The 15,713-nt window shown below is 44.2% G+C and overlaps 1 protein-coding gene across 8 annotated transcripts in view; it reads left to right on the top strand.

Moving 5' to 3' along the window:
* Positions 1 to 15,713, top strand: part of GPM6B (glycoprotein M6B) — a 166,858-nt gene that overhangs the window by 139,910 nt on the left and 11,235 nt on the right. For all 8 annotated transcript variants that reach the window (XM_034950003.2, XM_034950002.2, XM_003805697.6 and 5 more), the window contains 2 exons: positions 12,137 to 12,323; positions 14,389 to 14,545. In XM_034950003.2, the coding sequence (XP_034805894.1) occupies positions 12,137 to 12,323; positions 14,389 to 14,545 (344 nt within the window). The remainder of the gene's footprint in view (positions 1 to 12,136; positions 12,324 to 14,388; positions 14,546 to 15,713) is intronic.

Below are 15,713 nucleotides of genomic sequence, written 5' to 3'. Positions count from 1 at the left end.
TGGATTAGTTTGCATTTTCTAGAATGGCCCTTGTGAAGATGTGTTCACATAAATTCTCTCACCCTTTCTCACCCGAATAGAAAATGTTGCATGATGTTGATTGCTTAATAGCTCCACAGCTTTGTCCAATTTTTATCCTTCCTGCTTTTACTGAAGATGTCCTGCCCCCATGAATAAACCTCAGAAGACCCATTCTGCCACCGCCTACCACTGAAGAGTTTAGCTTGCACCCACTCCAATCCAGCCCACACACCAGTGCCAGATTCATCTCTTAAAAGCACATCCTGAATCACGTCTCGCCTGCTCACAAACCTTCCCTCTTTTCCCCTTGCTGCAAAGTGAAGCACAGAGGCTTGAGGCTGGCTTGGACATCTTCCATGGACCAGGCAATGGGGGGACCTACCTTCCTGACTTCTCCCCAACATTACCCTGGTGTCCTTGATGAACTCGGCTACACCCTGAACGCTCCCCACGTCTCCCACACCACATTGGTCCTGCTGTCCTTCCTTTGTGCTTTTCATGGAATCCTTCTGTTCTTCAAGTCCTCTTCACCTCCTGCCATCCATAAACCTTTGCCTTAGCAACCCACACCAACCAAGGAGATCTGTCCCTACCTCACTCCCCCATATCCCTGTGTCAGCACTCTCTTTATTCTACTTTAGTGATACCTTATGTGTCTGTGTGTCTTACCGCCCCCTCACCCCACCCACAAGGATCAAAGCCAGGAGGGCACACTTGCAGACCCCACCACAGTGGCTTGCACATGGCAGGGATTGGACAGACACTCATTGAATGGAATGGAATCCAGGAAAGTAGAGACACTGTCGCCCAGATGGTCAAGGAAACTGATTGCTGCTAAAGCTCAAAATTGCAGATATTAAATACTTCTCAAATGTCTGGAGTAGCCTCCAGATTGCTGTGCTCTTAAAATCTGTGTCATCTGGACTTAGAGCTGGCTTCCCCTACTCTCCATTGATCTCCATGATTCCTTGCTGTCCCACTTTACCAGGCTAAAAGCCTTTGGCAAAACCAAAGCCAGTTCCCACAAAAGGCAAAGGAAGAGACTAACAAGTATCTGGTTGTTGGATTTGTTTATTCCCAGTCATGGAAGCGTATCATTGCTTTTATTGACTTGCTTATCTTCTGCTAGTACCATATTGCAAATGTTAGAGGCTCATCTATTTTAAGACTTCCATAGTGTTTTCAAAAAAATGAAAATCCCTTATTAAACAGATTTTAGGACAAGCTTCTAAAAGGACCTGCCAAAAAGTGATTTCCTTTCTATCATTAGAAATAGTTTCCACATTCTTATCGTTATGTAGTTGAACTTTTATGTCCAGGACTGCATGAAAGACGTGAGAACTGAGAAGCAACCTGTATTTGATTTTGCACTTTGTTCTTGGACAGGAAGCCCCTGTCAACTGACTTCACATCTTTTTAATGCACTATATTAGTGGTTCACAGAACTTTCTGGGTGTTAGGTCCCTTTACGTGCTTAGAAACAGTTGACCCCAAAACGCCTTTGCTCTTCTGAGTTGTGCCTATAAATATTTTCTATATTAGAAGCTAGAACTGAGGGCTGGGCATGGTGGCTCATGCCTGTAATCCCAGCACTTTGGGAGGCCAACGTGGGCAGATCACCTGAGGTCGGGAGTTCAAAACCAGCCTGGTCAACATGGCGAAACCCCATCTCTACTGAAAATACAAAAATTAGCCAGGCCAGCCGGGCACAGTGGCTCACACCTGTAATCTCAGCACTTTGGGAGGCCGAGGTGGGCGGATCACCTGAGGTCAGGAGTTCGAGACCAGCCTGACCAACATGGAGAAACCCCGTCTCTACTAAAAATACAAAATTAGCCAGCATGGTGGTGCGTGCCTGTAATGCCAGCTACTTGGGAGGCTGAGGCAGGAGAATCGCTTGAACCTGGGAGGCTGAGGTTGCAGTGAGCCGAGCTGGCACCATTGCACTCCAGCCTGGGCAACAAGAGTGAAACTCCATCTCAAAATAAAATAAAATAATAAATAAATAAATAAATAAGCCAGGCATGGCAGCATGTGCCTTAATTCCAGCTATTTGGGAGGCTGAGGCAGGAGAATCACTTGAACCTGGGAGGCGGAGGTTGCACTGAACTGAGATCGTGCCACTGCACTCCAGCCTTTGAGTTTTTTAAGATGGAGCGAGACTCCATCTTAAAAAAAAAAAAAAAAAAGGAAAAGAAATTAGAACTGATAAGTTTATTACTTAATAATAAACTTAGTCATTTAAAATAATAGCAAATCCATTATATGTCAACCTAAGTAATGTTTAGGAAAGATAACGATTTTCAAAAAGAAAATAATATTTTAGTGTGAGGAATAGGACTGTTTTACATTTTTGCAAATCTCTTTAATATCTGGCTTAACAGTAGACAGCTGGACTCTTACTTCTGCCTCTGCATTCATTCAGAGGCATCTTGGGGTATCTTGCTTTGGTTGAAGTATATGAAGAAAACTCAAATTTCTCACAGGTATGTGCTTGGAGAATGGAGGAGTGTTTTAATGGCCTTTGCAGATAATTATGAAATTCTTCCTTGATACTACACCGAAATTCAGCAGCTAGTGGTTTCTTAAAGACTACTTGTAATGTGGAATCTGAAACCATATTGATGATATTTTTGTACTCTGTTCCACTAAAATTTATTGCTTGATCTTGCACTTTGACTCTTATATTCAAGAATTATTTTCCCTTGGCTATTTGGAAAATATTGGTTCTCTGAGTTATGCAGATCTTCCAGACGTTGACACATTTAATTAAACCATGTCAAAAAAATTTCATTTGTTAATATCACCACCGATTTCATCAAGAAGTCTGGTAAGTATTTGGAAGCTGTCAGTCTCACTATGGCAGGTACAAGTTTTCCAAAATTGATTGGCAACAGATACTATCAGTTGTTTTCTTTGAAGTGACAAGCGGTTCATTTTTGAGAAAGTTTCTGCCAAATACTTAAGTCTAAAAAACTATATCTTGTCAGGCATTCTTTCAAGAAAGGGGGTGTTTGCCCCCAGAAAGGTACAAGTTTGGCTCATAACTCAGTTACATAAGAATGTTTCCTGCAGCCCACTGTCACACGCTGGTTTGCGGCAGAAGGGCTCTCTGCATCCTCTCACTCATTTCATTACACAAACTGTTCGAAAGGCACATACTCGGGGGTTGAGATTTAATCAAATTAATAATTTTTTATTGCATCGAGGACATTTGGAAGTGAAACTGGCTTTTTAATTTATTTTCTTGCGAGCGCATGGTGGTGAGGAATGTGTTCCTGCTAAGTACACTATGGAGCCACTGCCCGATTCACGCTCAGGCATCAGCAGTTTTACTGTGCAAATGTCAAGCAGTGAAAAAAGTAAATAACATCTTGGTGCTATTATAAAAAGTTTTGGCTTCACAGTCCTCCTGCAAGGATCTTGAGGTCTACCGGGGCTGCACAGACCGTCTTTGAGGGCCCACTCCTGGCTCAGAGTGAGACTGGTGGGCAGGCAGGATAGAATCTCTTGGGAGCTCAATGTCCTTTCCAGACCTGCCTGAACAGAATCTGCGTTTTAATGAAGTCCCGAGGAGATTTATACGCAGGTTAAAGTTTTCCTGTAGTCCCAGCTATTTGGGAGGCTGAGGCGGGAGGATGGCTTGAGCCCAGGAGGCAGAAGTTGCAGAGAGCTGAGATTGCACTGCTGCACTTGAACCTGGGTAACAGAGTGAGATTGTATCTGGAAAAAAAAAGAGAGAGAGAGAGAGAGAACCACTGCTCTTTAACAGAGGTCTGCAAAACTTTCCTTTAAAGGGCCACATAGTAAATACCTGTGGCAACAACTCAACCCTGCCTTTGTAGCTTGAAAGTAGCCATAGACCATATGTAAATGAATGAGCGTGGCTGTGTGCCAATACAACTTTATTTATAGACACAGAAATTTGAATTTTGTGTACCTTTCATGTGTCACAAAATAGGTTTTTTAATATATTCTAAGCGGTTAAAAAAGTAACCACTTAGAATCATGTCAAAATCATTCTGAGTTTGCAGGCCATGAGGAGAGCCAGATTTAGCTGGTGGGCCACAGTTTGCTGACCTGTTCTATATAACACTGAGTGCTCATTGAAGTTACCGGGGGAGCTTCAAAAAAACAAACCCCAACCCTCTAATTCCTGAGTCCCGTCCCCAATAAATTCTGATAAAATTGGTCTGGGGTGAAGCCAGGGCGTCAGGATTTTCAGATGCTCCCCAGATTATTCCAATGTGTAGGAAAAATGGAGAACCTCTGCTCTATAATGTTTTCCAAGAAAGTTAGTTTTCTTTTAAGCATTTCTTTTTAAGATTTTAGAATTTGGCAGTGTCACCAAATGTCTGAGACCAGAATTATGTATTGTAACCTTAGAGCAGGGTTTCTCACTCTTGGCACGGTGAATCCAAAGCTATCTGAGATAGGTCTCAATCAATTTAGAAAGTTAATTTTAGCAAGCTTAAGAACCTGTGACACAGCCTCGGGAGATCCTAATAACATATGCCTAAGGTGGACGGGGCACAGCTTACTTTTATACCTTTTAGGGAGACATGAGACATCAATCAATACCTGTGAGATGTACATTGGTTCAATCTGGAAAGGCAGGACAACTCAAAGGGGGTCAGAGGGTGGCTTGCAGGTTATAGGAAGATTTAAAAATTATGTAAAGACCTGGAATCCATAGAAAGGAATGTCTGGGTTATGATGATAAGGGGTTGTGGAGACCAAAGTTTTATCCTGTAGGTGAAGCCTCCAGGTAGCAGGCTTCAGAGAGAATAGATTGTAAATGTCTCTTAGCAGATTTAAGGTCTGTTGATGTTAATGCTGGTTGGCTTTTCCTGAATTCCAGAAGGGAGGAGGGTATAATGAGGTATGTTTGACTCTCCCTTCCAATCATGGCCTGAACTAGTTTTTTCAGGCTAACTTTGGAATCCCCCTGGCAGAGAGCAGGAATCTATTCAGATGGTTGGGGGTGGGGTGGGGGGTGCTTAGAATTTTTTTTTTTTTTTTTTAAACGGAGTCTCACTCTGTCGCCAGGCTGGAGTGCAGTGGCGCAATCTCAGCTCACTGCCACCTCCAACTCCCTGGTTCAAGCGATTCTCCTGCCTCAGCCTCCCAAGTAGCTGGGATTACAGGCATGTGCCACCACACCCAGCTAATTTTTGTGTTTTTAGTAGAGATGGGGTTTCACCATGTTGGCTGGGATGGTCTCGATCTCCTGACCTCGTGATCTGCCTGCCCTGGTCTCCCAAAGTGCTGGGATTACAGACGTGAGCCACCCCGCCCGGCCCAGAGTTTTATTTTTGGTTTATAGCACTATTGGCATTTTGGGTGTGACCATTCTTTATTTGGGGATGGGGGCTGTCCTGTGTATTATAGGAGGTTTAGGAGCATCCCTGGCCTCTACCCACTAGATGCCAGTAGTGTCCCCCACCCTCAGTTGTAACAACCAAAACTCTCCAGACACCGCTAAATGTCCCTGGGTGGCAAAATTGCCTGGATTAGGAACCAGTGGTCTAAACGATGTAGATGTTTTTTTATGCTACTTCAGAGAATCTCCACATTGGAGCTATTGACATCTGGGGCTGGGTAATTCTTTGTTATAAGAGCATATTCTGTACACTGTGGGTGTTGAGCAGCATCCCTGGTCTCTACTCACTAGATGCCAGAAGCACCCTCTCCCCCAGCTTTGGCAACGAAAAATATCTCCAGATATTGCCAAATGTCCCCTGAGGGGCACAGTCACCCCCTGTTGAGAATTGCTTGGCCAGCTCAGAATCAGGGAAGCTTCTGTCCACTGACATTCACTGCTGCTTCTCTTAGGATTTTCGCCCTCTCCATTTTCCCATTGCTTGTTGCTTGAAAGTTGTAAAGCTTGGTTCCTGCATCTTTTCTTTTTAATTTTGTGGCTCATTAGGAATCAGTAATATAGCAAGGAAGGCCCCATGTAGAGAGGTAAGGGGGTGGTTTTTTTGTGTGGTGTTTGTTGGGGGGTGTTTGGGAGGGTGTGTGTGTGTATGTATGTGTGACATTCATTCCCTGGGGAAGAATCTGAGCCCTTGTTCCTGCCAGCCCTACGTCTGAGCCAGCATTAAATCTGCAGCCAAGATCACAGACAACTTGGGCAAATCACTTGGCCATTATGAACTCACAGCCATGGCAACGGCCATCCACAAGCCTGAGGACAAAAGGTGTTTTATTCTGTTGTTCTGCACAAAAGGTTCTAGGGATACTGGAGACAAAATAGCCTTTGAGAGTTAAAGGCATTGATGTGTATTTTTTTTTCTCCCTACTACATGGCTTATATTTAAACTGTCTTAGGCTAATGTACACTGTAATTTTTGTGTGAATCAAAACCTAAAATTCTTTTTATCCAGAGGCCAGCTAAATGAAGGCATAAGAAAGCCCAACAGAGGCTTTTAGGGTTTGGTGAGAGGTATTGAGAATTACTAGTAAAATGTGCTAGAAAGCCTGGCATTCTAGCCTGGCCAACATGGCAAGACCCTGTCTGTACTAAAAATACAAAAAATTAGCTGGATGTGGTGGCATGTGCCTGTAATCCCAGCTACTAGGGAGGCTGAGGCATAAGACTCACTTGAACCCAGGAGGTTGAGGCTGCAGTGAGCGGAGATCACACCACTCGCTCCAGCCTGGGCAATAGAGTGAGACTCTTTCTCAGGAAAGAAAGAAAGAAAAAAACCTGGCATTGATTTTTATTTTTTTACATGAATACATCACAGTCATCAAAAAAATGCTTTCCTTATTTTTTCTCGTTCACGTTACCCAATGTTGTCATTGCTGGTTTGAAGCTTGGGAAAATTCAGTCTGTGGATTTATAGGAGCATCCAAGAAAAGCACTGATCTTCCTTAGCTATCGTAAACTTTTAACAGCATGGTGTTCTGCTGGTACTTGGCACCACCCCTATATTTAAAAACATCAGCTTGCCTATGACTACTAAGGACAGCCTGAATCCCAGATCTACTTCCTTTTTGTGCACAGGCACTCCCAGCACTGCAGGGGGTTGGAGTGTGTGTGTTTAGAAATCTGCTTTCTCAGGTGACTCAATTCCCGTCTTCTCAGACCCTGTCTATGGCATGACACTAAAGCATGAAAAATTCCAAGGTTAACAGTACTTGTTTGGCTCACAAAAATGCACTCTAGCTGCACTCTTTTCAAGACGGCTGGACAACTTGGAACATTTTGTTTTTCTTAACTGTAGTCCTTGGAACTTGCCATTTGATTCACAAGTGACTGGAGGGTTATGGCCAAACCCAGTGGGCCACGTCTTAGAGAAAAAACATCACACACCATTGAATATGAAAGCAGGCACTTCAAACAGACTCAGGATGCCACACCTGAGACCGGGAAGATGCCACTGTTGACTAGAAATGGGCTTCTCAAATTTTCATGTGCACACAAATCACCCCAGAGGCCTTGTTAAAATGCAGATTCTGACTCAGTCTGGGGTCACTTCCAACATTCTTTATTTCTCACAAGTTCCTCCCTGCTGAAGCTGACACTGCTGGTCCAATGAACACACTTTGCAAAGCACATGGAATTGACAAATGACAAATGGTCCACTCATATCTTTTCTTGACCTCTGATAGTTTTCCTTGTTGCCCAGTAGAAGCTGCCAGCATCCAAGTTCAGCTCTTCTCAGCTACAGATCCATATATCCCTTCACATCATCCAGAGTGATCTTTCACAACCCCAATCTGTTTCCCATGCTTAAAAATGCTCCCTGGCAGACCAGGCATGGTGGCTCACACCTGTAATTGCAGCACTTTGGGAGGCCGAGGCGAGAGGATCACTTGAGCCCAAGAGTTTGAGAACAGCCTGGGTAACATAAGGAGACCCTGCCACTACAAAAAATTTAAAAAATAAAAAATGAGCTGGGTGCAGTGGCATGGGCCTGTGGTCCCAGCTACTTGGGAGGCTGAGGTGGGAGGATCGCTTGAGCCAGAGAGTTCAACACCGCAGTGAGCAGTGATTGTGCCACTGCACTCCAACCTAGGCAACAGAGCAAGACCCTGTTTCAAAAAACAAAACAAAACAAAAAAAAAACCGCAGTGGCTTCCCATGATTTTGTTTTTTTGTCTTTTTTGTTTTTGTTTTGAGATGGAGTCTTGCTCTGTCACCCAGGCTGGAGTGCAGTGGTGCGATCTCGGCTCACTGCACGCTCCGCCTTCCGGGTTCACGCCATTCTCCTGCCTCAGCCTCCCGAGTAGCTGGGACTACAGGTGCCCACCATCACGCCCAGCTAATTTTTTGTATTTTTAGTAGAGACGGGGTTTCACCGTGTTAGCCAGGATGGTCTCGATCTCCTGACCTCGTGATCCGCCCGTCTTGGCCTCCCAAAGTGCTGGGATTACAGGCGTGAGCCACGGCGCCTGGTCAAGGCTTCCCATGATTTTGAAGATAAAGTCCAGAATTCTTAAGGTGGCCTGGAAAGCCCTAGGTGGTCTAGCTCCTATATTACCTATATCCTCTAGCTCCTAAATAAACACATTTAGCTGTTTCTTACTAACTTTTTGCAGCAGTTTTGGTTCCTCTAGGATGAGTGTGTGATATGTGACTAAATTGCCCAGTGTTCAAAGATATCATGCACACTGTGACCAGAGGTGGCTTCTATACTGACATAGAAGATACAGTGGAGAGTGATCCATTTATAGATTGTTGGATATCTACCACACATGCAATCTTAACCCTGAAGATAACTGGTCAACCAAGCTAGAATAAGCTCTACATCCAGCTGTATTATGTCCTATAAATTTTTCCCATATTTTATGTCACTAGCTTCTAGTCATGTTGGCTGGCACAGTCCATAAGAGTTTTATCTGTGCCAGTGGAGCAAAGATGGTGATTTCTGTTCTATAGGAGCCAGGGTTCCTACAGCCACAAATAAAATCATCTGCTGAAAACCTAAGAGCATTGGCATCTGCTGAGAGAGCATGATTCATTGAAGTGATCCCCCAAATTCTTGAGTTCCTGGTTTTCCCTGCTGTTATAAAACTAGATCCACAGCATGAGGTATATACAGAGTCCTTGAGAGATATAAATTGGAGGGAAACTTTAGCTTTGATCTAGTATTGAATTTGGGATTGAACAGCATCATTCTTCTAACCCCACTTGTCTTTTTGAGCCTGGGAGAGCTGTGATATTTCTTTGGAATGCTCTAACCATTTGGATGAAAGACTGTTTGAAGTGGCAACTGTGGATTTGGAAGGATGAGTTCTATCATTAAAGGGCGAGTGTGCTGCACCATAACACCTAACCCTAACTCCAAATGATGAAAAAGGGTGTGGGTTTAGTTTAAAAATATATATAGATGTATACATCTATATATACACACAGAGAATTAATGAACAATTTTATCTGGTTATATATCAGTGTCACCACATCAGCTGTTTAAGTATTCTGGATACTAGATCTTTCTGTAGAAGGACCCATCCAGTATGAATTATTTGCCCTTCTGATCTTCCCTGTCCCCCTTCTCTCCACTCTCTTTCCACTGGCTCTGCAGGGGTCTGGATCTTTGCCCCCATCATGCTGGACTATAATAATTGTGTTACTTGTCTGCCTGCAGTATTGGATTTATCTTGAAGCCAGAAAGGTATCTTATTTCAGTTTTGTGTACTTGGCACCCAGTAGGTCTTCACAAAGTACTGAATTAATGAAATCCAACAGAAAACCCAGTTAGAACCCAGCTCCTGGGTTATAGAAAATCAAATATGTGACAATTCAAAATGTATCTTCCAAAGCAGTGTTCTGTGATGATGAAATGTCCTATATCTGTGTTGTCCAATACGGTAGCCACTAGTCCATGTGGCTTTTGAGCATATGAAATGTGGTTTGTGCAACAGAGTACCTGAATTTTTCATTTTATTTAATTTTAAATAAACGTAAATAGCTACATGTCTTAGTGGCTACCATTTTGGACCACACAGCCCCAAGGCCTCACATCTTTATCCTTTAAGAACCAGATACAACTTTGTTAGCCAGGAAAGCAGGCATTCATCTTTTTCTTAACATGATCATAGAGGCTGAGAATGTGGGGAGGTTGTGGATGATACAATACCCATGTCTGTTTTCTCTTTATAATGAGATACACCAAGGCCAAGGATTCTAGTTTCTCTTAGTTTGGGAACCTGGAGAGAATTTGGACTTTGAGTTGCATTCCTCTCACCTCAGTCCCCAGAAAGTCATGTGACAAAATAAGATTGAGCTCTCACATCTCTGCTCACAAATCCCAAGTGTCTGAAGCTCTTTAAGATACTGACTTGCTAGTGAACTTGAACCATATTGTGCACTGGTTCCCTTTTTCTTTTTTTGAGACGGAGTCTTGCTCTGTCGCCCAGGCTGGAAGTTGAGTGGCGCAATCTCGGCTCACCGCAACCTCTTCCTCCTGGGTTCAAGCGATTCCCTTGCCTCCGCCTCCCAAGTAGCTGGGACTACAGGTGCCCACCACCACACCCGGCTAATTTTTTGTATTTTTAGTAGAGACGGGGTTTTACTGTGTTAGCCAGGATGGTTCCCATTTTATATAGTTTCCCCAGTCCACTTCAGGGAAGTTGGTCTTCCTAAAAACAGCTGCTCATCTTTTGAAATTAAAGGAAGCACAGCTTTCTTATGAAGCCCTGATATTTTTTATTTTCTAATGAACTAAAGAGAAATCTAGTAATGAGTTTTCATAGTCACTTTCCGTAGGTTTAAGCGAATGCTAGTTTAAAAGGAATGCTCACTAAAATGAAAACATTCATCTATGGTGTTTTATGCTGGGTTGTCATTCCATGACAACTATGAAGACCATTTGGGGGATTTTTTTTTTTTTTTTTTTTTTTTTTTTTTTTGCCGGCTTAATGTGCTTGCCCTAAAGTAATGAAGTGCCCTTGATTGCTGCTAAACACCATAATGCGTTTAAAGTTCAATTTCCCCGACAAGCCATTTACTTAAGGGTCTGGATAATATAAACAGAGACGGGAGGTTAGGAGAGGTACTGACATTATCCTGAGGCCAGTGCTGCCTTTACTGAAACATAAATGTCTCCAAACTGAAAACGTCACCTGGCTCTGCCCCTGAGGCAGGTCTTTATGGACATCTCAAGTAAAAGTTTATTTTAAAAATGAATACAAGTCTCATCTTTTCAAGATTAAGAGTGACTTACGGCTGTCTCTCCTTCATTCCACTTCATGGATGTTCATTTTGGTTTTGTTTTTTTCTTCTGTTCTTTTTTCTCCTTCAAGTACTTAAATATCACCCACCAGTTCTGGGTTCTGACTCTGAACGTGTGTGTCGGGGAAGGGGGCAGGTGGAAGCCGGGGAGGAGGAGGACTGTGAATGAATTGCTTGGGCTGACTGGGCTGGGGGGAAGCATTTTTATTAAAAATTTGAGATAATTTCTGATGTCAACTTGAATGAAACTTGAGTAGACCCACTTGAGTGGCTCTTGGTGACTTTGTTCTTCACTGAATTATGGACCAAAATACCTGTGACCTTTCCAAAACAATCACCTTGCTATTTGTTTGAACCTGGCGACGGCATACGAACCTGGCGACGGCATAATTGCTGTATCAGATTCTCCCAGTTGCCCCGGAGGTCCAGGGCTTGGGGAAAGCCGTTGGTTGCCACAGCAGCAGACGTATTGAAACCCCAGAACTGTGAGGCTGGAGACGACCTGACTGTTGCTTTTCTTCACAGAGCTGCAGCTTTACTGCTGTCCTCTCTTTTGACTGTGTTAGTGGAATGAGTGCTTCTTGTTGGCACTTGAGCGGGGCTCTCCCCACCACTCAGTCGATCAGGAAGCTCTAGAACTGTAACTACCTTATAACTCTTTGTCAATTGACTGCTCTGCCATTCACTACCCTTCCAGATTCTGAGCAAATTAGGTTACATTCCCTTTTGGAGCCTCAGGGTCCTCACCGCAGAATGTGAGATCACGGTAACTACCACACTGGCCCTTGGGATGTCGAACTATTAATATTAACCATAGAGCCTGAGAGGGGAGATGGAAAATTATAAGCCTTCTCTGTGAATATGGGGTATTCTTGAAGACCAGAGGTGTTCTTGCCCATAACAGCTATATTTTCTCTCCTTTGGGTTCAGGCTGCTTTGAATGCTGCATCAAGTGTCTGGGAGGAGTCCCCTACGCCTCCCTGGTGGCCACCATCCTCTGCTTCTCCGGGGTGGCCTTATTCTGCGGCTGTGGGCATGTGGCTCTCGCAGGCACCGTGGCGATTCTTGAGCAACACTTCTCCACCAACGCCAGTGACCATGCCTTGCTGAGCGAGGTGTAAGTATCCGGCTCCCTTTAAAAATGTATCTAAGGCCTGGCGTGGTGGCTCATGCCTGTCATCCCAGCAATTTGGGAGGCTGAGGCAGGCAGATCACCTGAAGTCAGGAGTTCAAGACCAGCCTGGCCAACATGGTGAAACGCCACCTCTACTAAAAATACAAAAAAAAATTTAGCTGGGCGTGGTGGTGCGTGCCTGTAATCCTAGCTACTTGGGAGGCTAAGGCAGGAGAATCAGTTGAACCCAGGAGGTGGATGTTGCGGTGAGCTGGTGAGCCGAGATGGCAACACTGCACTCCAGCCTGGGTGACAGAGTGATACTTTGTTTAAAAAAAAAGTATCTGAGATGCAACCACCTCATGATGTTTTTCAGAAAGACTACAGTGTGCTTTCCTAGCAGAAGATGAATGCTTTTACTTAAAGCTCACTTTATGTAGTTAGAAAAAGGTTCATGAGAGAAGGAAAAAGAAAGGGCCTAGAATATGGTAGGTGTTTAGGCCCCAGGGTGGAATGTTACTTGGGAATGGTAAGGTGCACACATAGGACACTCCACACATGGTAGCTGTGGACATGGGGAGCTGTGACATGGTGATAGGTGATGCTGCCGATTGTCTCAACAGAATTGTGTTGTTCCCAAGTAACAGATGCCTCCAGCTTTCTCCCAGGAAGTGACCATCCCTGGAATGGTAGGAGCCCTGTTGAGGACTGACCCCAACTCTAAGCCTACAGGAGCAGTATTTTAACATTAACTCTTCCAGCAGAAGAGCAGATCCCAGGGCATCCTCCATTGCAGAAGAGAGGAAGGTCCAGGGGTTTAGCAGCAGATCTCTGCCTTTCTTTCTGGAAACATTCTCAATGGAGTCGCAGTGACTCCCACACATAGATTCTTGTAGCTGTGCAAGCTCAGCAGCAATCTACTTATTTCCTTCATGTCTTCCCCTTTCTCCATTTCCTTCTACCGTTTCTTTTCTTCCCTTGAATCCCAAAGTTCCAGTGTTAATGTGTCTTATGATTATAAGAAACTTCTTCACCAGACTGAAAAAGACATGAATGAATTTTTATGGAATGGTCATGGAGTCATGTTGGAGACTCTTCAGTCCTTAGGGAATTTTATTCTTTCTTATCTGTTCACAAATGACCTCCAAAGAAATGAACACAGGTTGGGGAGATTATAAGGAGGGCTCAAGCGGGACAGGGGACTCACTGAGTTCCAACTATGTGCAAAGAAGAAATGTTTACCAAGACTGAACCTGGGAAAGGTGTGTTGATTTAATTAGGTAGTGATCTCAATCTGTGGCTCTCAAACTTCTGAGAAGCTTTAAGAAAATCCCCATGCCTTACCCCAGACCAATTAGGACATAATCTCTGGGGGCGGGATCCAGGTACCAGTATTTTCCAAGCTCCCCAGGTGATTCCAGTGGGCAGCCGAAGGCTGAGGACATGTCATTTGTCTTTGTTAGCTTTTGTGGGACAAACTGCATTGTGAATTAACTTTCTGTATCTTAAACCTACTCGACCTACTACTATTTGTGTGGTGGGAGTCACAGTGCAAAAGACATCTCCCCAGATTACCCCCTAAAGAAGCCCTGAGTGCCTACTTAGGGGTTTTATCAGAGTGACATTAACCACTAGGCCTGGTTGGGAGGCATTGTGAAAGGGCAGAAAGAACATGTTGTCCATTGGGCCAGGGTTCAGATGCTGGCTTTGCCACTAACTGTGTATCCTCCGATGAGGAGCTTAACTCCTCAATGCCTGTGTTTTACTTATGTGCAAAATGAGGATTCTAACCCTGGCCGCCCAGGACTCAGGTAAGGATTAAAAGATTACAACTGGATGCTGCCCTGAGCAAAGGAAACATCATTCCCACCTTGGAAGGAAGGCCCAGGTTGCTAGGACATGGGCAGGGATGCCGCCCAGGATGCCCCACAAGTCCATCAAAGCCATCAGTGGGGCGAGTGACGCACTCACAGGAACATCCCCCTCATGTCCTCTCTCCAGCGTCCAGAAACATAGTCACTACCAGGCAGTGAATTTAATGGTTCAGGATCTCTTCTTCTCTTTGTAGGATACAACTGATGCAGTATGTCATCTATGGAATTGCGTCCTTTTTCTTCTTGTATGGGATCATTCTGTTGGCAGAAGGCTTTTACACCACAAGTGCAGTGAAAGAACTGCACGGTGAGTTTAAAACAACCGCTTGTGGCCGATGCATCAGTGGAATGGTGAGTTGAACCTCTGATAACTGATTGTTTGATATACAACCAGAGCCATGCCTTGATGTATTTCCTTGTATTTGGCAAAAGCTACCAGGTATCGAGCGTGAATGGAGGGTCCATGACACAAATATTGGCCTTACCAATTTAGAGTTAGGACTATAAAAACCTTCAACATGTTATTGATAGTAAACTAAAGTCTATGGCTGGCAGAAATAAATGAAATGTTTTCATCAGTGTGAAGGTGAAAAGGGTGCTGAAGATTTTTCAAATGCCAAGTTCCCACTATAGAAGGAGGTAACTTTCATGTGGTCTCAGTGCTCCCCTTTGGTTGTCTTTAAATATGGATCATGGCCATAAAGACATACATGAACCATGGAAAATCGTCCTGATCCTTCTGTAAATACTTACCAGTACCTGCTGTACAGAGCGCCTAGCTGGGCTTTGCTAGCCACTAGAGGTGCAAAGATTAAAACACAGGCTGCTTTCTCAAGCAGCTTATAGTCTAAGACAGGGGTTAGCCAACTAGGGGCTGTGGGCCAAATTTGACCTACTACCTGTTTTTGTACAGCTCAAGAGCCAAGAATTTTTTTTTTTTTTTTTGAGACGGAGTATCACTCTGTCTCCAAGGCTGGGGAGGGCAGTGTCGCGATCTCCACTAACTGCAACCTCTGCCTCCCGGGTTCAAGCGATTCTCCTGCCTCAGCCTACTGTACAAGTCAGGGGAATGGTTACTTTTGTAGGGGAAGGAGGCAGCTGTTAAATAAAATGCCTGTGGAAAGCAGAGGGAAAATAGCCACAAAAAGTGGGAATCCTCCTCCAAAGGAAAAAAAAACCAAAAACACCTCCTCACAGCTTTAAAATGACAGCTTTCCCCCTCACTTCTACCCATCAAGTTTCAAAAATAGAGGTCTAGTTTCCACCAGGGCACAGCATTAAGTCATCCACTGCCTGATGTTTAACATATTTGGATCCTTTGAGCATTGGTCAGGACACAGTACATGGTGGAGAGGAGAGGAGCTTGTTTGTACTTGAGCTAGTGGCACTTCACCTAGAGATGGGGACACTGTGAGGGATCCACAGCCCACCTAGCATGGCCCGCTTTTAGCTCTTATGTCAGATTTTGTTGGAGAAAGTTGAAAGCCCCCTTAGACTGGAGAGGAGCTTGACCATCTTG

Source organism: Pan paniscus, chromosome X (assembly GCF_029289425.2).
Source record: "Pan paniscus chromosome X, NHGRI_mPanPan1-v2.0_pri, whole genome shotgun sequence".
Lineage (NCBI taxonomy): Eukaryota > Metazoa > Chordata > Mammalia > Primates > Hominidae > Pan > Pan paniscus.
The sequence above is the reverse complement of the archived record's forward strand: the minus strand, read 5'-3'. Positions and strand labels throughout refer to the sequence as shown.